Source organism: Molothrus ater, chromosome 5, assembly GCF_012460135.2.
Source record: "Molothrus ater isolate BHLD 08-10-18 breed brown headed cowbird chromosome 5, BPBGC_Mater_1.1, whole genome shotgun sequence".
Taxonomy (NCBI): domain Eukaryota; kingdom Metazoa; phylum Chordata; class Aves; order Passeriformes; family Icteridae; genus Molothrus; species Molothrus ater.
This window is the reverse complement of record NC_050482.2, coordinates 47,305,290-47,327,254: the sequence shown is the minus strand read 5'-3', so window position 1 is coordinate 47,327,254 and position 21,965 is coordinate 47,305,290. Positions and strand designations below refer to the sequence as shown.

At 45.2% G+C, this 21,965-nt stretch overlaps 5 protein-coding genes across 6 annotated transcripts in view; 2 read left to right on the top strand and 3 right to left on the bottom strand.

Annotated features, from left to right (window-relative positions):
• Positions 1-18,769, top strand: part of LOC118697662 (uncharacterized) — a 28,141-nt gene extending 9,372 nt beyond the window's left edge. The window contains exons 2-5 of the mRNA XM_036400463.2: positions 5,419-5,424; positions 8,758-8,786; positions 9,871-10,223; positions 18,235-18,769. Coding sequence (XP_036256356.1) covers positions 5,419-5,424; positions 8,758-8,786; positions 9,871-10,223; positions 18,235-18,555 — 709 coding nt within the window. The 3' untranslated portion in view covers positions 18,556-18,769. The remainder of the gene's footprint in view (positions 1-5,418; positions 5,425-8,757; positions 8,787-9,870; positions 10,224-18,234) is intronic.
• On the bottom strand, positions 7,269-9,579 carry LOC118697645 (histone H2A-IV). 2 transcript variants are annotated; one of them, XM_036400441.2, is made up of 2 exons: positions 9,428-9,579; positions 7,269-7,973 (listed from the first exon to the last, which is right to left on the bottom strand). In XM_036400441.2, the coding sequence occupies exon 2, from the start codon at positions 7,960-7,962 to the stop codon at positions 7,573-7,575; it is 390 nt and encodes a 129-aa protein (XP_036256334.1). In that variant the 5' UTR covers positions 7,963-7,973; positions 9,428-9,579; the 3' UTR covers positions 7,269-7,572. The 2 variants fall into 2 exon arrangements, 1 of the variants encoding a protein (XP_036256334.1); XR_008508399.1 differs by lacking the exon at positions 7,269-7,973 and adding an exon at positions 8,811-8,846.
• Positions 8,311-8,800, top strand: LOC118697653 (histone H2B 8). The gene has a single exon (XM_036400450.1). The coding sequence runs from the start codon at positions 8,335-8,337 to the stop codon at positions 8,713-8,715; it is 381 nt and encodes a 126-aa protein (XP_036256343.1). The 5' UTR covers positions 8,311-8,334; the 3' UTR covers positions 8,716-8,800.
• Positions 18,770-18,831: 62 nt separating the features above from the next.
• LOC118697654 (histone H2B 7) lies at positions 18,832-19,250 on the bottom strand. Its single transcript, XM_036400451.2, has one exon. It carries the CDS (start codon positions 19,210-19,212, stop codon positions 18,832-18,834), a length of 381 nt encoding a protein of 126 aa, XP_036256344.1. The 5' UTR covers positions 19,213-19,250.
• A 377-nt stretch (positions 19,251-19,627) lies between these two features.
• Positions 19,628-20,009, bottom strand: LOC118697657 (histone H4). The gene has a single exon (XM_036400456.2). It carries the CDS (start codon positions 20,002-20,004, stop codon positions 19,693-19,695), a length of 312 nt encoding a protein of 103 aa, XP_036256349.1. The 5' UTR covers positions 20,005-20,009; the 3' UTR covers positions 19,628-19,692.
• Between the last annotated feature and the right edge of the window lie 1,956 nt (positions 20,010-21,965).

Genomic DNA, 21,965 nt, shown 5'->3' with positions numbered 1-21,965 from the left:
TAAAAGTGCACTGTCTAACACAGGTGATGGGAATTGGGAATTAAAAGTAAATATGATATATGTAGTTTGTAGTATATAAAGATGACACCACCTCAGGGGCAGTCAGAGTGCCTTTGGCTGCCTTGCTGTTCAGATCTCGGCTGGGCAGAAAGAAAATTTTGTAGATAAGAAATAATAAACAACCTGAAGACTGAAAAGTGAAGAGTCCAGACTCATTCTTCGGAGCACGGGCTGCCTCAGAACCATCCCACGCATCTCAGGCAGAGACAGACAGCCGCCCTGAGAAGGGACTGAGTGCCCCTGTGGGTCTGTCTGTCTGTCTGTCTGCTGGGGGCACAGAGGATTTCCTCCTGGCTGTGCCTCAGGCTACCCCGGTTACCTGCAGGTGTGTGCCCAAGGCCAGAGCTGATACACCCAGAGCTGCACTCCTCCAGCTGGAAGCTGGACACCAGCATGGATCATGGCAGCTCCTGTCCACCCACAGTGGAGTCCATCTCTGACAGAGCATTAAAATTTACATTTAAATAATACATGTGGGTTTTACATATTACAAGGCAATAACATTTTTCACTCTTGTTCATTTTTCTATGTCGGTATAGTAATTAAATATTGATCTTATTAACACTATCCACTGCTCATTCTATTCTGTATGAACTCCTTGTGGCTACAAGGTCCTTTGGCAATCAGCAGTCTACACACACATGGGGATTAGAAACTAATGGGAGCTTCACTGCCTATAGACAGGGACTTGGACTTCTGGATCATAATGGTTTGGGTGATCAAATGGCAAATCCAACCATCCTTTTAGTGAAGAACAAAATAAACCTTTGTTTTCCTGATGTGCAACAGGGAACTTGCCATGACCTGTATAGCATTAATATCTTGGGCTCTCCAGGTGTTTTGGGTGTCATTAAATAACAATAGACTTCAGAATTTTCATTTATTTACTTTTTTCCAACTATAGTTTCCAATTTCACGGCCTGTCCTCCCCTTGTGCCTGATTCCTAACTCACTCTTCAGAGCTGTCTCACCACCATTTTCCACCTTTACTGCACCTTCCAGTTTGATCCTAATAAAAAAAAATCCTCCCATATTTGAGAACCACAAATAAATTAAACAAATGTGTTCAATGCTCAGAAGCACTACAATGAAAGTTACCTGAATGTCTAGAATCAGCAGAAAAGGAAAAGAGAATAAAACAGAATTTTTTATCTTTGTACCATTGTAGCATTGTGTGAAATAGTTTCACCCAGCACAATGCACACATTTCTGGCCTCTAAATAAATAAACTATTGTAAGAGGTAAAGAAATTTCTGAGAAAAGTGATAAAGCTGATTCAATGCTTAAAATGGCTTTTCTACTAAGCATACTAGGACACCTTCAGAACAATCACCACTGACTGAAGATGTTCTTGCTTATGTTTACTACCTAGGAGGTCAATGGTTAAATCTATCAAACTTAGTGAAGTCTAATCTAATAATAAACTTAGTTACAACCAAAGGGTTACTGATATCAGAAATGCTGTCTAAATTTCATAGGAGGGTTTTTTTTCTTAAAAGTAAATAGATCCTTACTCTATAGGCTTTTTTCAAATCAGAGAGAAGAGAGAAAGATGATGTGTGGAAAGAAGAAATTGGTACCATCTCTCTCCTTACAGAAATCAATTCTGCATTACACAGCTGCTTGCACAAGCCTTAACACTGGTGGTAAATAGCTCATAAACTGATCCATTTAATTACATGCATGTCCTTAGGATCAAGTTTTATTTTTCCATAAGGTAAAAAACCAAAACCAAAAACAAATCCCCTCCCCCAAAAAATACCAGTCCCAAACAAAAAACTGATTCTACCCTTTCCTGCTCCCTCCCCAACCCTGGCCAAAACACAAAACCAAACCAACAAACAAAAAACTCACCCTCCAAAAAGCTCCTATTTGAGTGCTTAACTACTGCTTTTCCTTGGGCTTCCAGGCTGCTAGCACCCTGGTTTGTGCTGGTATTCCCATGAGTCCCTCAGAAAATACTTGTGAAGGCAGTAGAGGAATCCCATGACAGGAAAAACCTGTAGCTTCTACAGGAAGAGGACTTGCTTTCTATTTGAAAAGAGAAAAGAGGGATCATTTGCATGCAGAGTGCAGAGGCCTGAAACAATCAACCTCTCCAAGATGTGATACGCAGAGGTGCCTCCTGGAGAGGAAAAAAGGTTTGTTTGCATCAGCCCTGTTACCACGGCAGGGTTGTTTCTGTACCTGCAGCCATGCATTGAGTGTTCTAGGACAGAATGAGCAAGGGGAAGGATGCAATGATCAGGAGCTCCTGATAGAAGTATTTTATCATGTAGGATGGTCCATTGCTCTCAGCTTTGAAGCCTGCAGAGCCAAAATAATATTTTCTAACACAGCAAGCTGGAACATCCCACCTGCTCCTTGGGTTGTTTTGGTTTTGTGGTGGGTTGTTTAGGGTTTTATTTGTTTGTTTCTGTTTGTTTGTTGGGTTTTTTTCCCCCCTTAGGCCGGGCAGCAGCCACGGTATAAATAAACGGCAGTCAAAAACCGCAGAGTACAGGTTGACAAAAGGAGCCCTAGAAGCATTCAAAACACGGGCTGGTTTTACCAGCAGGCAGGGCGAGATGCTCGTCACTCATCGCGGTGTCCTCTGGCGGATCCATCGTCACTGGCTGCGGATTAAGGAAAGGAAAAGGACTCGGGGGCGCGGCGGGGGCAGGGAAGGCAGCGCAGGGAATGGAGGGGAGGGATGGCGGAGGGAGGGGAGGAGGAGGAGGAGGAGGAGGAGGAGGAGGAGGAGGAGCGAGCGAGGGAGGCTTCTTCCCGGGCAGGATTGGCTGGAAATTGCTGCAGCCCAGGCGGGTGGTGCCTGCGGCCCCCGCTCCCGCCAGGCTGCCGAGCCGGGCCGAGCTCAGCTCAGCCCAGCCGGGCCCAGCCGGGACACGGCCCCGGGGGAGCGCCCCAGAGCCATGGAGCCTCCCCTTCCCTGAGCCGTGCCACGGGAACGACGGGCACGTCACTGAGGCAAAGGGAAAGGCGCACAAGGGTCAGCCTCACGGCAATCCGCTTTCCTGTTGGTATCAGATATATTGTATCTGACATCTATATTTTATATATATATTATATATACGTATCTAAAATATATACTATATATATATATTTATATATATACCCAGACACACATACAGACTCGAAGCATTTCTGTGACCTGCAGACGCAGTTTGCTGCCACTGCGTGTCTACAGCAGTAGAAGCTGCAGTTGGCTTCCACTTCCACACAAACGTCCTGAGCGTCAGCATCAATGACTTCCAAAATGTGTGTATGGAGAAATGCGAATTTCTTACGTGTTTTCCAAAGTCTAGACTGATCTTGTACTATGCATTTTAGAGAAATAAAGAGTAACTTATTCTTTAAAAAATACTTTTGGTGTCTAAGCAGGTGTGAGTTTAAGAAAAGTAAATTACTAATGGTATTATTCAAATTATTTATACAGAATACCACCAGATTTGTAAGATGTTCCAACTGTATTTTAATTTGGTTTGCTATATAAGATTGCAGAAAGATACTAAAGAAACTAAAAATTTCAGTGAAGGAATTTGAGAGCAATTTAATAAAACCTTATAAAAGCTTAACCATTGCATAGACTATGTGATGCAAATGTTCATTTAAGTTTCACAAGGAAGAGCCCAGAGCATCGTGGGGATAGCCTTGGTATCAGATAATTAATTCCAGTCCATTCACGTTTGGTCTAGGTAAACACTCTAGCTTGCCTACATTATTGATAAAATTTCTCACCTAAAGCAAATTCTCATGAAACAAACAAACAAACAAAAAATTAAAATCAGATCATCCACTAAGACTTTGGAAGACTGCTTACTATCAAGGGAGTTGGAACACTATTCCTACCCTGTCCTCAGTCAGGTCTCTAGACAAAAATCAAGCATTGACAGTCTTTTTATAAAACAAATTTAAAACCAACAAAAGCCTCAAACAACAAAAAGCAAGACCAAAACAATGTGAATAAGATTTTTGGAAGGAAATTAATATCCAAGGACTTTTTCTGGCACTCTATGGTTACTAAGACAAAGCCAAAAAGTAAATGTTCTTTTATAGCATCACATTTTTAAAATATTATTCTCAGCATCCTTTTAAATGTTTATGCAACTGAGCATAGTTTCATTTTGTTGGGTTTTTTTATTTCTTTTTAGTATTGTCCTGCACATTATCTCTCCCTGCTTTATGGAAAAACAAGAAACTATTGGATAGCTACAAGTTAAGTAACATTTACTTGGGAGCAAGCAATCAGAGTGATTGCCCTACCTATGTTATGGTTAGTACTTTACAGCATAAGGATATATTGGTGTGGACCTAAAGTTCAAAAGTAAATTAGGGTCATATGATATTAATTGTTTATTTCATGATCAAAAGCATCTGTGATGCACTGTTCTTAAATCCAAAGCCTTCCTCCTTTTTGAGAATTTAGGTTGGCTGGATAGATGAAACTATATTTGGGAAGGGAAATTCCACATCTGCAATAAAATAAAATATTGTGCTTTTAAAAAAACCACTACTTTTAACTCCCATTTGTCCCATACTCAAAGAGGTCATATAATACATTTCTCTCCTCTACTTCAATATATAAAAACCTTTTATATATTGAAATAGCCTTTCATTTAACTGTGGTATGCAGACAGAAATTGTGTGCATTTATAACAAGCAGTTACCCGAGGCAGAAGAACATATTGCCCTTCTACATTAGTTGTGAATGATTGATCAGGAGAAACTCAAATATGCAGCAATTGTATGAAAACATTCCAGGCATAATTTAGCTGAAGAAAAGGAGGAGTTAGCATACAGAACTCATCAAATCTCCTCTACTAACAAAAATATACTTAAACCCATCATGAAAATCCTGTTGGTGGCATAGAGAATGCCATGATATTTTAAAATCTCTGTACAAGGAAAGCCAGCCCATTACATGAGCTGTCTCAAGGAGGAAACATGGCTAGAAAATTGTGAACTTAATGGATTACAATACTGACTTAACAATTGTCTAGTGAGGAACATGATAGAAAAAAACAAAACAAACACTTCATGCTAGAATACAACCTACCCATATCTTATTTGAAAACTATTAAAATACATTTTTCTAATTATTTTGAAAACATCAGTGGGGGGGAGGGAGAGAGGAAATAAGAAATAAACCAAACAAAACCAAAACATGCAATTTCCAAGAGAAGCAAAACATAAATACTGAAGTGTCTAAGAAGGAAATATGAATATTGCTCTTGAAAAGAAATGCTCCCTCTCCTCACACCCTGTGTTCAAGGGCAAAAATGAAACCCGGGAGGCCTCTGTTTCAGGATTTTCAAATGGCCCAATCAGAACCTTGTACAAATCAATTCCCTTCTCTAGGCCCACGTAATCTCTTCCTTCTCTACTAAATGTACACCAATGGAAGCTTATTTTGCCAAATATGCAAAATAGAGCAGAATTGCAATTGTGAAACAAGCAAAAAAAAATCCTGAAGTGTTTTAAACTTAATTCTAGCCTAATTCTAGCCTCAAATTTCAGAATGGTTACCAATAAAGTCCTGCAGTTCCTGCTGTGTCAAAGTCCAGCTCTGAATGGTAGATTATTAATATCTAATGCAATTTCTTCCAGCAGAACAGAGATGATTTAAAAAAAGAGGAGGGGAAAAAAAAGTCTTCTGTCTATTTTGGGAAAAAAAAATCAAAATAACAAACATGGAAAAAACCACCAAAAAAATTTTAAAAAATAAAAAAAAAAACACACCAAAACAATAACAACAACAACAAAAAAAACACCAACAAAGGAAAATAACTCAACCTTTGAAAATTGTTTAAGAATTATATACCGCTTAGAAACAGACCCACGATTCTTATCTTGTTTCTAAGGAAGATTTCAGCCGGGCACTCCCACGTTATCTCCCTCTGCCTGAAAAACATTTTCCATTAACACAACGCCCCAGTGACTCACTCCTCCGCCTCCTGAGGCACAACACCGAGGGGAAAGAAAAAAAAAAAAAAAAAAAAAAAAAAAGCAGAGTTTTCCTCGCCTTACTTCTCAAGGGACGATTTAAAGAACAAAGAACAAAGAAAACCCCTTCCCCAGCCCCTGAGCAGCCTCATTCGGAGGCTCCCGGCGCGGCATTCCTGCCCTCCCTTCGGGCTGCATAAAACATAATAAAAAACAAACTAAAGCGTCATTTATCTACACCTTTTCTAACAAAAGAGGGAACACCTTGTTCTTTACAGTGGGGACAAAGTTAAAAATAATTATAAAAAACCAAACAAAGGTAAAACCCCCAAAATTACCCTGTTCAGAGGAGAGAGGAGCTGCCGCCGACCCCAGCAGCGCGGCCACCCGGAGGCACCAATGGCGCGGAAGCTCCTCCCTGCGAATCCCGATCCCTCGCCTCTTACCGGGATTTAGCAGCCCCTGGCACCCCGAGAAGAGCGATGCAGAGGCTGGCAGCTCCAAGGACCACAGCTTTCACATCGCCAAGGCCGTGCCCTCTTCTCGGGGTGCCAGGGGCTCCCACAGCCAAGCAGGCCTAGGCAGCCGCAGCAACCAAGGGCCCCAAAAAAGACAACGAAGGCTACCAAATCCCCAAAAGTGGTACTTAAGAGCTCAGAGAAGGCAAAGGCAGCAGGAGCCAGGAGAACATAATTTAGAAGTAAAGGAAACTTTTGCAGAAAAATGCCAAGAGCACTTTTAAACACCACTCATGCTGTCAGGATGAAGGAGAAAGAATTAAAACAGCAGTTCAGGGCCAGACTAGCACATCATGACTCCCTTCCTGGGCATATGTGACTTTCCTACACGAAATGACACGCAAGCCTAATTTGCAGCTGTCACCATCAATCATCAGAATAATGAATTCTTAATTCCAAATACCTGATGCCACCTTTTGGAAACCCTCCTGGACTGCGCCCCAGGAAAGTACTTACGGTTATCTTAAAGCCTGAAAGGTTTAAGCTGCAAATAAGAGAAAAGAGAAGCACAGAAAGCAGCAAGGGGCAGAATCCCTACGTAGGAGGCGCTGGAGCCCCCCTTCCAGCCCGGCCCAGGGCAGGGGAGGGCCCCGCTCCCCGCGGTTTGAAAGCCCCGCGCTCCGCCCGCATTGGCCGCGGCGGCCCCGGACCCGCCCCGCCCTTCCTGCCCCTGGGGAGCGGCGCTGCACCCCCACGGAACCCACCGGCTGGGAGGCAGCGAGCGCAGCCTTGCAGACTCCGTATCTCTTCTCAAACCATACAGCGGTGACCGATTTCATCCGTGGCAACCGCTACCTTTTATTGACTCTTTTCAAAAAGGTTAACTGACTCACGCTTACATAAGTAACTTCTAGGATAAAGAAAAAAGAGAGAAAGCTACAGAATACGAAGGCAGAGCCCAGATACATAACATTTAGACGCCACCCCTTAAAATTCCAAGTTTTCAGGTATATTAACACAGCATGTATTGCAGGGGTCAAGCGTTCCTGCTCTTTCGAGGAAGATGTGGGTGGCTCTGAAAAGAGCCTTTGGGTTGTTAGTCAGATGAGATTTACTTGGCTTTCGCCTTGTGGCTGTCAGTCTTCTTGGGCAGCAGCACGGCCTGGATGTTGGGCAGCACGCCGCCCTGCGCGATCGTCACCTTGCCCAGCAGCTTGTTGAGCTCCTCGTCGTTGCGGATGGCGAGCTGCAGGTGGCGGGGGATGATGCGCGTCTTCTTGTTGTCGCGGGCCGCGTTGCCCGCCAGCTCCAGGATCTCGGCCGTCAGGTACTCCAGCACGGCCGCCAGGTACACCGGCGCGCCGGCGCCCACGCGCTCCGCGTAGTTGCCCTTGCGCAGCAGCCGGTGCACGCGGCCCACGGGGAACTGCAGCCCGGCCCGCGACGAGCGCGACTTGGCCTTGGCCCGCGCCTTGCCGCCCTGCTTCCCGCGCCCGGACATGGCTCACGGAGCTGGATAAAAAAAAAAAAAGCCGAGTTCGCGGAAAAGCTGCGTAACAGAGGAAAAAAACGCCGCGAAAATGAGTAAATGCACAGAGAGCTTAAACGCTGCCTTTTTATACCTTCCTTCTGAGGGTCGCTTGGACTTCTGATTGGAGGAGACAGGGATTGTGAATTTAGCCAATGGGAATGCAGATGAGAAAGTCGACCAATGGAAGATGCAATGTATTTGACGTCACGGAGCCGAGTTGTCCAATAGCGAAGGACAGTGTTGAGTCATCTTATTTGCATACCGTTTCTATAAATACGGGGGGGGCTCCGCTTTTGTACCTACGTCGTTCCTGCGGTTGCCAGGTGTAGACAGACCCGTAAAATGCCGGAACCAGCTAAATCCGCTCCCGCTCCCAAGAAAGGCTCTAAGAAAGCTGTCACCAAGACTCAAAAGAAAGGTGACAAGAAGCGTAGAAAGACTAGGAAAGAGAGCTACTCCATCTATGTCTACAAGGTGCTGAAGCAGGTGCACCCCGACACGGGCATCTCGTCCAAGGCCATGGGCATCATGAACTCCTTCGTCAACGACATCTTCGAGCGCATCGCGGGCGAGGCCTCGCGTCTGGCGCACTACAACAAGCGCTCCACCATCACCTCGCGGGAGATCCAGACGGCCGTGCGCCTGCTGCTGCCCGGCGAGCTGGCCAAGCACGCCGTGTCCGAGGGCACCAAGGCTGTCACCAAGTACACCAGCTCCAAGTAGGGCGCCTCGGACCATCACTCTCAACCCAAAGGCTCTTTTCAGAGCCACCCATATATTCAGTAAAAGAGTCGGTCACAGTTTTTTATCGGTGAGTTGTGTTTGTACTGTTTTAGTCGCTGGGTTAGAACATGCTGTCGGAAGATGAGGGAAAAATGTTTATCCTGTTTAGGTATCTAAAAAGATTTGGGTCGTCTTGTCTGTTCTGTTCTGTCAGTTGGTCCCACAGGTCTATAAAAAGCATGTTAAGCCCCTAAAGAGTTTTAAAGCTATTAAAGGTTTCTTTCTTAATTTCAGATTATTTATTCATACTAGTTATTCACAAAGACAGTTTGTTGTCCCCTTTAAATATGTCATTTTGGAGTGACTTGGCCATAAGCCAAAGTGGCTTGTTTACCGGGAAACTAGGGATTAGCCTGTAATGATTTAAAGACGGTGTTTACTGAAACCAATAGCGACAGGCACAGCAGGTGCATAATGGTATAGAGAACAGCATAACTTTACTAGTCCTAGAGATTTCACAAGGAAGTGGTGTACTTTATTAAAGTCTGAGACATTAGTAAAATACGCCACCGTGCAGTGGAAATGCGGCAGAATTAAGAAATCCGTAAGTGACAAGACAGTAGGAAATAGGAAGGAAATATAAGAGACTTGAGGGAAAGAAAAAAAAAAAAAGGAAAAAAATAGAAAACCGAGGATGAGCGCTTTAACGAACCTTAGGTAGCTCGGGATGCGCAAGGAAGGCTGTATTTGGGTAAACGCCTTTTAGAAGGGGCTTAAATCCAGAAGGTCCCGGGCAGAGGCTGCGAGAAACCCACCGCAGAGACAGAGTAAAAACTCCACGTCTGCTGCGGGCTGCAGCTGCGCGAGCGCTCCGGGCCGCCGCCAGTCCCGCTCGGCAGGGCGGAGCTGAGGGAGAAGAGAGAAGGGAGCGCGGCTGCTCCGGGGCAGGGAGGGGGGGACGGGGAGCGGCGGCGATGGCGGCTCCCGCCTGCCGCCCGCCCCGCGCGGGATTTTCAAACTCGGCGTTTGTCCAATGGCAGCCCGGCTCTGCGCGCTGGCCAATCACAGAGCGCTGCTGTCCATAAATAGTGGCCCCAGTGGCTGCTGCCCGCTCAGTGTCCGCTCCCTGCGCGGTTCGGGATCCTCGGCGTGCAGCGATGGCGCGCACGAAGCAGACGGCGCGGAAGTCGACGGGCGGCAAGGCGCCCCGCAAGCAGCTGGCCACCAAGGCTGCCCGCAAGAGCGCGCCGGCCACGGGCGGCGTCAAGAAGCCGCACCGCTACCGGCCCGGCACGGTGGCGCTGCGCGAGATCCGGCGCTACCAGAAGTCCACGGAGCTGCTGATCCGCAAGCTGCCCTTCCAGCGGCTGGTGCGCGAGATCGCGCAGGACTTCAAGACCGACCTGCGCTTCCAGAGCTCGGCCGTCATGGCGCTGCAGGAGGCCAGCGAGGCCTACCTGGTGGGGCTCTTCGAGGACACCAACCTGTGCGCCATCCACGCCAAGCGCGTCACCATCATGCCCAAGGACATCCAGCTGGCCCGACGCATCCGCGGAGAGCGCGCCTGAGCTGCCGGCAGACGGGATTCAGACCATCGAAAACCCAAAGGCTCTTTTAAGAGCCACCACAACGTCATTAAGGAGCTGTAAAATCCTAATTTTGCGTAAGAAGTGATGTTTTTTGGGTCGGTTATAGTCGAGAGGATCTTGCAAGAGGATCTTACTTGTCAAGTAAGTACAAAGCAATGCATAAATCGTATCTGGTAGGAGTCAGATACTGAGTTCTGCAAAACTGTTATGCAGTTAGTTCTAAAGAGATTTTGCTAAACCAAATTTTTCGTTTGGGGTTAAAAACTGCTCTCTATGTGGTTTTTTGAGCGTCATTTCAGCACATAGAAAGCCGTCTTTACTGTTCGTAATGGGAAGATACCCGCATAGAAGATAAGTGGATTTTATCTTTTGGCATGTCTTGAAATCATTTCGAATTTGCCAAGAGGGGAACTTATATAGAATCCTGCTTTCCCGACTGGGGAGGTTAAATGCACTCTATACGTGTCCTGTATATTGTAAATGTGCCGCTTTTATGTCCCCCATTTACCCTCACCGTTTTTCAGCAGCAATATTGTATCTCGCCCCCCCCCACCCCCGCGCTTATTTTTGTTTTGTTGTTGGGAGGGCCTGTGGGACTCGCTTTGTTTCTGAAAGAGCAAAAACTCATTTCCCGCCTTCCCTGGAAGGACTCTCCATCAGTGCTTTCCTCAGTGCTCAATCACTCCTGGTCGTGAGCGACGTCCCGCGGGCATTTTCAGCCCAGTTCAAGCGCTACAGTTTATTCCCGAGATACAATATTTCCAAAAGTGGGGAGGTGGGTGGGATACAAGGTGGATGCGAGGATGTTTTCAGAGTCCTTTTCCCAAGTCGTGTGCGTGCTCCTTGCTAATGTCTTGTCTAGGACCACACGTGTGACATCTTTAATGGTTGGAGATTTTTGGCTGCATCCATCTTTTCTGTCCTTATTGCGGCTCCCAAAAAGGTTTCTTGAAGTTACCGCAGACCAAGTGTTTTCCAAGAAGCATCTGTGCTTGAAAACTTAGCAAGTCTAGAATAATTTCTAAATGGAGGCTCTTCCCTATTTGTCGTGTTCAGTGATATTTGTGAACCTACCTAGAACACGGATTTCTCCCTGACTGTAAATTCAGTCACACACACACCCCTGCTCTCCTAGTCAATAGATGTGTAGTTGCCTGAAAAATGTACATTTCTGAAATTATTTCAGACTTTACGGCACCTTTATCTATATTAATGCTACAGGTAGATTTAGGTAATCTGGGGAGCCTGCTGTTCCATTGAATTATTGGAAATTATGTCCCTTTGGTGTTTTGATGCTACAAATGAGTACCGGTGGCTTTACGAAGCTGCTGGATTGAGTTAGACACAGCCTTCGTTTAAACCAGGAAATAAGGAGCCACTGAGAAATGCTTAGAGGAAACATTTCTCCCAGAAAGCCTAAGATTGCAAGGCTCAGTTTAGTCTTAACTGCTGATAAAAACTTCATTTTAGGAATATTTCCTTCTCTGTGTGAGAAACTTGGACTCTGCAGCAAAATCTGACCAATCAAGAGCCTCGACACCATTTTCTTTCCTCTGTTTTTCTCACTTTCAGCCATTTTCTGTTTCTGAACCTCGGAGGGTTAAAAGGGAGGGGGGAAGGCATCGGGAGCAGTGCTTTGGGAATTCAGACGTCTCTGCTGTGATTTATTCATCCATCCCCCCAGATTTGTTCATTGACATATGACTTGTGTTTTTCCAAATAGATTTTTTTATTCCAGTAGATTACCGCTGGGACTGCAGAAATGAGATGTAGTGTAAGTTAACTCATTTCATTTTCTGCTATGGCCAATGATATGTTTAACTGGACCTGTTTGCATATGCTTATAAGAAAAAAAATTAAATCAAGTAAAATTGCTTTTTCTAACAGTTTATTTAGAAGATTTTTGATGTCTTACACAAGCCATTGGTCAGAGTAATTGCATTTCAACAAAATGTAGCATCAGAAATGATGGGGGTTTTGGGTTTTTGGTTTTGGTTTTTTTTTCATGTTCAAGAAACAAATTATTTTTGAGCAGTGAGAACAGGTTTTGTTTGCCTTCATCTCTTCTCTTTTTTCCTCTTGTCTTTTGAAGACCTCAAACTGTTTTACTAAATTAAGTATTATTTGGATTCATTCAGAGAGAGTTGCATGCTCGAATGGTAAAAAAACCACTAAACACTTCATCAGCTGAGACAGAAAGATGTGCCGTGCTCTTTATTTTCTCAGGGCTCATATAAACTCTAAATTATAATGCCTGAGCCTGAAGTAGTTTTGGGGTGTAATACACAACAAATGGGTGGCATCTAGACAGGTGATGTAGTGCAAGATTCCCTAAGTCCAAGTGGGAATAAAAGTGGAGGTTCTTCTGCATTTCTTTGCTTTTTGCAGGGGAGCCTGAGATAAAAGAATGCTGCCCAGGCAAAGCTGGATGTGAGCAAGACAGGTCCTAAACATGCAATGTTTTCAAGCTGCAAGTCCCTCTTGTGGGCTTCTTCACAATCTGAATCACCTGTTGATTCCACCAAAGTCAAGTTTGAACTTGGCCACCCACAGCTCTACAGGCCTGGCCAGCACTGCCCTGCTGCATCACTGCCTTTCTCTCCTCTCCCACTTCCAGGTCACATTCTACCTTCAGCCTGGGCACCAGCCCAGGGTCAGACTGTGGATGTGCAAGCAACATGGTCACAACACTATGGACATTTATAAAAATTTCATATTATATATTAGAAAGTACTTTGTCAGCTACTCCTATTATGGAATTAATTACACTGGGTCTGACCCCAGGATCCTGCTGACTAATGCACTCATTAGGGAAGGTTTCCAATTTGTCTTTGATTAGTTCTCAGGTTACAGCTTGAATTGGGTAGCTCTGAAGAGTGACCACTACACCAAAAATTTACCTTTAATCCCACACAGGGCACCCAGCACTCAATTCCCAAGCCCATCAGTTGCTTCTGGTCAGTTGTCTGTTCTCTTTCTTTGGTTTTTTGGGGTGTTTTTTGGTTTGGTTTTGGTTTTTGTTGTTGTTGTTGTTGTTTGGTGGGGTTTTTTTTGTTGTTGTTGTTTTGGTTTTGGGGTGTTTTTTTTTTTTCTTCGGACATTACCTCAATTCTTGGAGTTGTTTCCTTGGTCCTTCCTTACCTTTTTCATTCTGCTTTGGGGACTGTTGCAGCATGAGCTTTTAACAAAACCTTTTCTTTTGGTCAGCTCTTGTGGCCTAATGCTACAACCACTCCAGCCACTATTGCTAAACTACTTAATACATCATGAGAGGATGCAGAATGCAGTTAATGGAAGTTTCCTGTAAAAGACTATGAAGCAATACAAGATGAAAAGCTCTGTTCTCAGTGAAGCTGCTATGGCAATACCAAGGTTTAGTAATAAAAAGAAAACAAACTAAAGGAACATTAATGTATCAAACCAATGCAAACTGAGTTTGAATTAAACCTGTTTGTACATAACACAGGGTAAGCCCATCTGGCTGGGGGACTCAGCCCCAGTCTGTAATGACTGATAGGGATCAGAGAAACAAATCCTGCAGCTCCAGGGATACTGGAGTGGCAAAGGACATGCCCCAACCTTGCTCACTCCATACTGCTGTCATCTGTCCCACCCATGGTGCCCTGCATCTCAGTCTAAAGGTGCTTTTTGGTTTGGCTCCAGGTTCAAAGAGCCCCTAAGTCCAGAGCCCCAGGGGCACTGGTGCCACACAAACCAGGCCAGGGTGAGCCTGGCACTGCCCCAGCCCTGCTTTCCCCACCCCTTTCTCTTCCAGGCCATCCATGGTGCTGGGCACTTCAGCCTCAGCCCAAGCCTGCTCTGAGAGTGACGTGTCAGAGTCACAAAACCCACACCTGCAGGCACACTGGGGTGGCAAAGGACATGATAAGGGCAGCATGGCCCTGCTCCAACACTGCTCCCTTCTCATCTCTCTCATCTGGGTCACCTCTGGTGCTTTATCCAGTTTACATGTATGGACAATGTTCAATTCCCCCATCCTTTATGTTCTTTTACCCTTAAGCACTGCGAAGTTTTAGTCTGTTAACATAAAGATGCTTTTTTAATGGGCTTCATCACTTTTGTCTTTACACATCAGCCAAGTCTGTGCCCTGCTGTGCTGTCATCTGTTCTCATGTGGAGGTTAATTGTAGTTAAGGTGTTAAAAAAAACTGATTATATATCCTCTGTGTCCTTATTGCTTCTGTCTCAACACTTTATTCTTGCTCATCACTCTCTATTTCTGAAGATCTAGTGCCAGGAGTATTTGATGTATTTATGGGTATCCCCTTTCTCTCTGCATACGGATTTTCATTTATTATGCTATTCCAAGCACAGCACTGATCCATCAGGATGGGTCTGTGAAGCCATACAAAATTCTGGCCTGTAAGAGCTTCCACTTGTGATGCCATCAGTAGGAAAGTAATTGATCCAGAGGGCACATGATATACTTTTCTGTAAGTGTTCCATATGGTCCCATGGATTTTAGGACAGTGTGCCAATGCTGTAATGAACATAAGGCTCTAGAGCTGAAGGCATGATGTGAGAGGCATGACCAAAAAAAGCACACACAAAAAACACATGAACAAAACAAAAAAGTGTTTCTGAGACACAGCTTTTCAGGAACAACCAAAAGTCAAATAGAAATCTCTGTGTGTTTTAGATGCCAATTCAGCGTGCTGAGGTCTGAACATTTCCTGAATTAATTCCAACTACTGATAATATATGGAAAACAGTTAAGATCTCCACTGCACCAATGCAATGATAAGTAGCACTTCAGAATTTCTGAATGATTTGCTGCAGTCAGCTATCTCTGTCAAAATCTTTGTCACACAGAGATTGAAATACTTCTAAGCAACAGACAGGGCCAGCTGCAATTCAAGTTAGTTATGTTGTGAAACAGAACATTAAGGAAGGTTATCTTCCCCTCCTTTTTTCTAAATGAATTACTCTGTTGGATGCTGAAATTGAACGTTATTCTCTTTATTTCGGCCAGTTTTGAACTTCCCATCAGTTCTCCCAGGCAGACTCACCTGACAGGTTGTTGTGGTTTTGTTTTTAGGGAAAAAGAACATGTTTGGAAAAAATTAAGATCACTACATGGATATGGACTAGTTCACTTCCAGGAGGGATGCATTTAAGAGTCTAAGAGTAGTAAATATACAGACACCAAAGGAAAATGGAGGAGTTGCCAACATCTGTCACTCTCAGGCTCCTTTGGTATTCTCAGTGTAGGCCAATATAACACAGAAATACTTCCAGAACAGAAGTATCACCTCAGCTCTGCATCCAATGCTTGAAAGCTGTAACAGATACTGCAGCAATTCCAGGCCAGTCCTTGCTGTTTTTTGTGGTTGTTTAGGCAGGTGCATGCAGAGTTTGAGTTCACCTCACAGCAGCAGCAGCAGCAGCAGCACGAGTGCACTCTACACAGAAATAAAATGAAAAGTGAATTCAATATGGATTCCATGATGTGAGGACTGAATTACAATTATTATGTGTGTGTATGCGTGCGTGCATGCAGTCATTATATGTTTTCAAAGGTCTGTAACTGGGATTTTTAAATGGGAAGAATAGGAGTTTCTTACCATCCTTATAAAATTCATCTAGTTTAAAGGCTCTGAAATGCCTGGCAGTAAGACTTTATCAGAGAGGTATTTCATAATACAGCAGTATTTTGCAAGCAGCTGTGTGTGTTGTATTTTAAGAACACTTTCAAGTAATAAAACTTTATCCTCAGGAGTTTAGAGGGTGAGGTTTGTTGGTTTTTTAGTTTTGTTTTTGGGGGGTTTGTTGTTGTTTTGAGGGGTTTTTTTGGGTTTTTCATGGGGGTTTTTTTAAGTGTAACAGGCTGATGTGACGGGGGGTGTCACACAGGTGCTAATGAATGGATCACTGTCCTGTGGAAGACTCCAGCTGAAATGTAGGAATCAAATAGAAGGTTGGCTGGTGGTGCTTATCAGAAGGTGACCAAGCAGGAAAGCCAAGAGGGCCTCATGTTAGGGAAGAATAAAAATCAAATGCACTACGATACATCCCTAAATGCTGGAGTCACAATTCCAAACCAGGCTGTTGCCTGAGTTATAGAATAGATTCTATCAGTAAGTTTATGGTTTCATAAAAGAAGGCTGAAGAGTTTTGAACAAAGTTGTCTGCTGCAGAGGGAAATAGAAAAGGCTAAAAGATAACCACAGCTATTAAAACAAGCAAGTAAACAAATGAACTCCAGCAAAACCAACCAAACCCAGAATTGCTTCATCATGTTCCTGTGTTTGGAAAAAGTAGTTTGGATAAATCTATCTTATAAAAAGACAGCAGATTCCTTTTTGAATGTGTGTCTACTACACTTTTGAGGTGATGAGAGCAGGTAAAGAAAGAAATTTCTTACCCTAAAATGTGTGAGTAATTAATTAGAAAGAATGATGCTAGGGAATGAGAATTATTGTTACAGCAGAACATTTTTTTCCTTCTCTATTTCAAAGTTACACAAAATCGTGCCAGTGAAAATGTTTTATAATGATAAGAGTTCTCAGAATATAAAGACTAAATGCAAATTAAAACAGAAATCACACCAAAACAAAATCCCTAAAAGGTTCTTTGGTAAATTCTTATTTTCATACTTTTTAAAGATTTTTTTTTCTATGTCAATATTCCTCTGGTAACTGTAAAGATTATTTATTATTATCCAAAATCAATAGAAATTTCTGAAATTTTTTGCTGTTAAAATTAGAAAAGGAAAATGCCAAGTAGCCCCAAATGTTTTTTAATTGTGAAAATGACTTTAATCTCAATATAAATTAGTTTAATAGTATCTATGTCAGGAAAGAAAAATTTATTTGTTTATGCAATCCTGCCTTAATCCAGGAAACTTAGTAGTACTGGAACATTCATCTGTATTTTAGTGTTGACTGTAAAAATATGAGTAGCATTCCTATTTTAAATAGTGCATGTTTAGCAAGGGGATAACCCAAACATTAGTGAGAGAAACTTGAAATTGTCTTTCATTTCCATTATTGTGTGGTACAAGAACAGGTCTCCTACTTCCCTAGTAAGAAGCATTCCCAGGAAATGATGTTGCAAGAAATGGCTTCTTCTTTATGGTCTCTTATTTTATAATTCTCTATGCTCTCAGCCTTCCTAGAAATGGTGAAAAATACACTGGATAGGTAAAGGTATGGCAGACAAGATGTATGTGTTAGCGCATGTGTGCACTTGTCTTTCCAGGGAAACAAACAAACAAAGCCCAGTAAAACAAACACAGGCCACAGAACTGTTCACGCTTTTATCCTCACTGAGGAAATTCGACATTACATTAAAAAAAAAAAAAAGGAAAAAAGGAAAAATCTTCTAGCCATGACACGGCTTGAGCATTTCCTTTCCCTGCTGTTTTAAACAAAAAGAACGTACAAAGAAGCTGTAGGTCGCAGAGGACAAGGTTGGCAGAGATTATATAAATTCTCCCGAGAAGGTGTCTATGCAGGAAAATGCTAACAACCAAAAAATCAAAAAGGAACACTTGAAGCAGAAGCCGGGATAAGCGGGCCGAGAGCAGCGGAGAGGCGGGGCGGGAGCGCAGGGCGAGGGCCCGCATTGGCAGGATTTTGCCGCAGACCCGCGGGCAGCGGGGAAGGGAGGCGAAGGGGGCGCCGGAAGAGGGTGCGGCAATCCCGGCTCCTGCTCCGGCGGAGACTCGGAGCTCTGGGGAGCTGCGACCGCGCAAGGGAGCACGGCCGGGCGGGACGGGAGAGCAGCCAAGGGAGGCGAGCGCTGGGAGCGGGAGCGGGGCCGGGAAAGCGCCGCGGCAGCGCCGAGCGGGGGAGGCGGGGCCGGGAGAAAGAACCCGCCTCTTTCTGCAGTCCTTCAACCAGGTCGGCTCCCGCTTAATAAAGGGGCGCTAGGGAAGGATGACAGTGTGGTGCGCTACTGAAACGAGCGTGTGACCATGTCTGGCCGGGGCAAGGGCGGCAAGGGGCTCGGCAAGGGCGGCGCCAAGCGCCACCGCAAGGTGCTGCGCGACAACATCCAGGGCATCACCAAGCCGGCCATCCGCCGCCTGGCTCGGCGCGGCGGCGTCAAGCGCATCTCGGGACTCATCTACGAGGAGACGCGCGGTGTGCTCAAGGTCTTCCTGGAGAACGTCATCCGCGACGCCGTCACCTACACGGAGCACGCCAAGAGGAAGACGGTCACGGCCATGGACGTGGTCTACGCCCTCAAGCGCCAGGGTCGCACTCTCTACGGCTTCGGCGGCTAAACTTAACGTAGTCCTAACTCACATTGTTTTAAAACACCTAAGGCTCTTTTCAGAGCCACACACAAATTCACAAATAGAGCTTGTAATTACTTAAGTTACTAATACAGAAGAGAGGAGTCCTGCAAAGTTGCGTAATGTCTCGTATCTGTAGTGTTTGTTCTTAAATTCGTAGTACATAATCCACAATAAAAAAAAAATGCATTTGCAATCCCAGCTCTTATTTGGAACGTGTGGTGGCTCTTAAAAGAGCCGTTTGGTTTATAATTTGCTATCCTTTTACTTGGAGCTGGTGTACTTGGTGACAGCCTTGGTGCCCTCGGACACGGCGTGCTTGGCCAGCTCGCCGGGCAGCAGCAGGCGCACGGCCGTCTGGATCTCCCGCGAGGTGATGGTGGAGCGCTTGTTGTAGTGCGCCAGGCGCGAGGCCTCGCCCGCGATGCGCTCGAAGATGTCGTTGACGAAAGAATTCATGATACTCATGGCCTTGGACGAGATGCCCGTGTCGGGGTGCACCTGCTTCAGCACCTTGTACACGTAGATGGAGTAGCTCTCTTTCCTTGCCCTCTTGCGCTTCTTGTCGCCCTTCTTCTGCGTCTTGGTCACCGCCTTCTTGGAGCCCTTCTTCGGTGCTGGAGCAGATTTCGCCGGCTCAGGCATCCTTAATGTTTTCTTTCACGATCTTCCACGTAGCACAACAACACCGAAAATGGCGCCTGCCCCCCCTATTTATAACGGCGTTATGCAAATTAGAGGATCGTAATTGTTCCATTCCTATTGGAGTAGAAAGCACCAACGTAATGTCAGGCACTTCCGTCCTGTAACCGCCAGAGCTCAGGCGCTGCATTTATACAATCCTTCCGCAGTTAAGGTCCTGGATCTAAAAACAAAAATTCAGCGCGTGATGCAAACTGCACTGGGTGGACATTTACTAGCGTGTTCACCACCAATAACTTTAGCCCTCCGAGAATTTAACTGTCTTTCAGGGTTCTTACCCTTCTTAGCTTTTTTAAACCTTTGAATAACCTATCAACACGAGTATACGAATTAGTAATTAACAGCTCTTATCGTGAATTTGTGTGTGGCTCTGAAAAGAGCCTTAGGTGTTTTAAAACAATGTGAGTTAGGACTACGTTAAGTTTAGCCGCCGAAGCCGTAGAGAGTGCGACCCTGGCGCTTGAGGGCGTAGACCACGTCCATGGCCGTGACCGTCTTCCTCTTGGCGTGCTCCGTGTAGGTGACGGCGTCGCGGATGACGTTCTCCAGGAAGACCTTGAGCACGCCGCGCGTCTCCTCGTAGATGAGCCCCGAGATGCGCTTGACGCCGCCGCGCCGAGCCAGGCGGCGGATGGCCGGCTTGGTGATGCCCTGGATGTTGTCGCGCAGCACCTTGCGGTGGCGCTTGGCGCCGCCCTTGCCGAGCCCCTTGCCGCCCTTGCCCCGGCCAGACATGGTCACACGCTCACAACAGCGAGAGCAATGAGCTGGGGAAGGCCCCGCGCGGCTCTATATGGGCGGCGGTCCGACCTGGTTGAGGACTGCAGAGGGGCCGAGCCGGGCCGGGCTCCGTGCGCGCCCCTCCCCCCGCGGGCCGGGCCTTTGCCGCCATCGCTCCCGGCTCGGGCCCGGCCCCGCCCCCGGAGCCCGAACCCGGCGGGGCCCGGAGCGGATCCCGGCCGGGCTCTCCCCGTGCCCGCCGCGCTCCGCCCGAGGGCTCTCGGTGCCGGTACGGAGCGGGGCCCCGCCGGCCGCGGGACTGCATCACAGCCCGGCCAATGGCGGCAGAGCCGCGTCCCGCCCGCGCTGCGCCGCCGCCAGCGAGCCGTGCCCGAAAAAGGGCCCGGCTGGGCAGGGGAGAGAGTGGGCGCTGCGGTACCGCTTCTACGGTAAATGAACCCTTTTCTGCCGAGAGGTCAGAAACTGGAGTAATGTGCTACACATTTGTTTGCTTGCTTTATTCCCTGTCAGGGCAACCCTTTAAAATTTCACCGTGGTTGGAATTATTTTTTGTGTCCCATGTCCTAGACTTGATTATCACATAGCTTTGTTTTGTTTGTTGGTCTGATGTGTTGATGAAGGAGCTGATTTATGCCTCTTTCTGCTATACTTATGACAAAAACCTATACCACTTAATGTGCTTTTAAAAAGTGGCATGTGGTGGTAATTTTCATGCTCTCACTCTTTACTGAAGCTATTGAACCATTCCTTTCACTGTATTTTTTTTTTCTTCATTTAATATTACTTTTTGATCATAAACCGGTATTTTTTCCTTACTGCTTTCCTGCAGCTGCATTCCTTTTAATGAATTCCACCACCTTAGTTACCTTTAGTAGTTTCAAGTGTTCATATATTTGGGTGTTCTTTTTTGAAAATGCATAGTTTACTTCCTTCCCCTCTTGGTTCTTTTTTTTTTTTTTTCACCTTGGTCTTTTTTAGTACACTTAAATATTGCCGTTGAAATGACATATATATTTAATGTTTCTCCAGGGAGATACAGGGTCTTCAGATGATAACAGCACTCAACAATTTACAAAACTAGAATAGAAAACTTGCAGCTACAGGTGACAAAGTATGGAGCAAATAATAGAATTATGCCTAAAATTTCAGTCTCAACAACTGAAAGATCTATAATAGCTGCCCACAGCCTTGCAACCCAGCTTCTCAAATGTGATTCTAAGGTTCCTCATGCACTTTAAAAATTTTCCCAAATAATCCCAACCACAAGACAGATGTGTCTCATCGTCAGTAAATTTTCAATTTTCCTTATTGCTATGTGCTGTCTCCTCTTGATGGCCAAGTTGTTCTTTACCTTTTCCTGGGACTGCTTGGTTCCTTTCTCTGTGTTCCCCATAGAAAATTACACCATACTAAAATAAAGTTATGTTCAGAAATTAATCTAAATCTCCAACAAATATCCCTGTTGTGGATGAGAGGCAGCAGGGCTGTGGAGAGAGGGCAGGTATTAAAGCAGAGCAGCAGGATAACCAAGGTAGCATTGAGCTGCACTTTTCAACACTGCTTTGCCTCCACAGTTTAGGAGAAATGTACAGCAGAAGCACTTTCAAGCAAGCCTTTCTCATGGGAAGGAAAAATATCCCACCCTTTCTTTGTCTGCTTCCCTTCAGACTCCACTACTTTGCAAACAGACCAGAGATCTTTGTGGATCTATGCTTCTGCTCAGCACAGTAAAAAGGAAAAAAAGAGCAGAACCAAGACCAGCTTGCTAAGATCTCTTTTTTCACTTGTTCCACATAGGTGGCATGAGCCTACACAAGAAACCTTTCTCCTCTGATACCAGGTAAGTCTAGTCTTAGAACAGTCCTTAAAGTTTCCAAAAGGAAATAAAATCATGTTTTCCTTTTGCACAATGAATTCATATTAACAGGAAAACAGCTTGACTTTCTGGTTTGTGA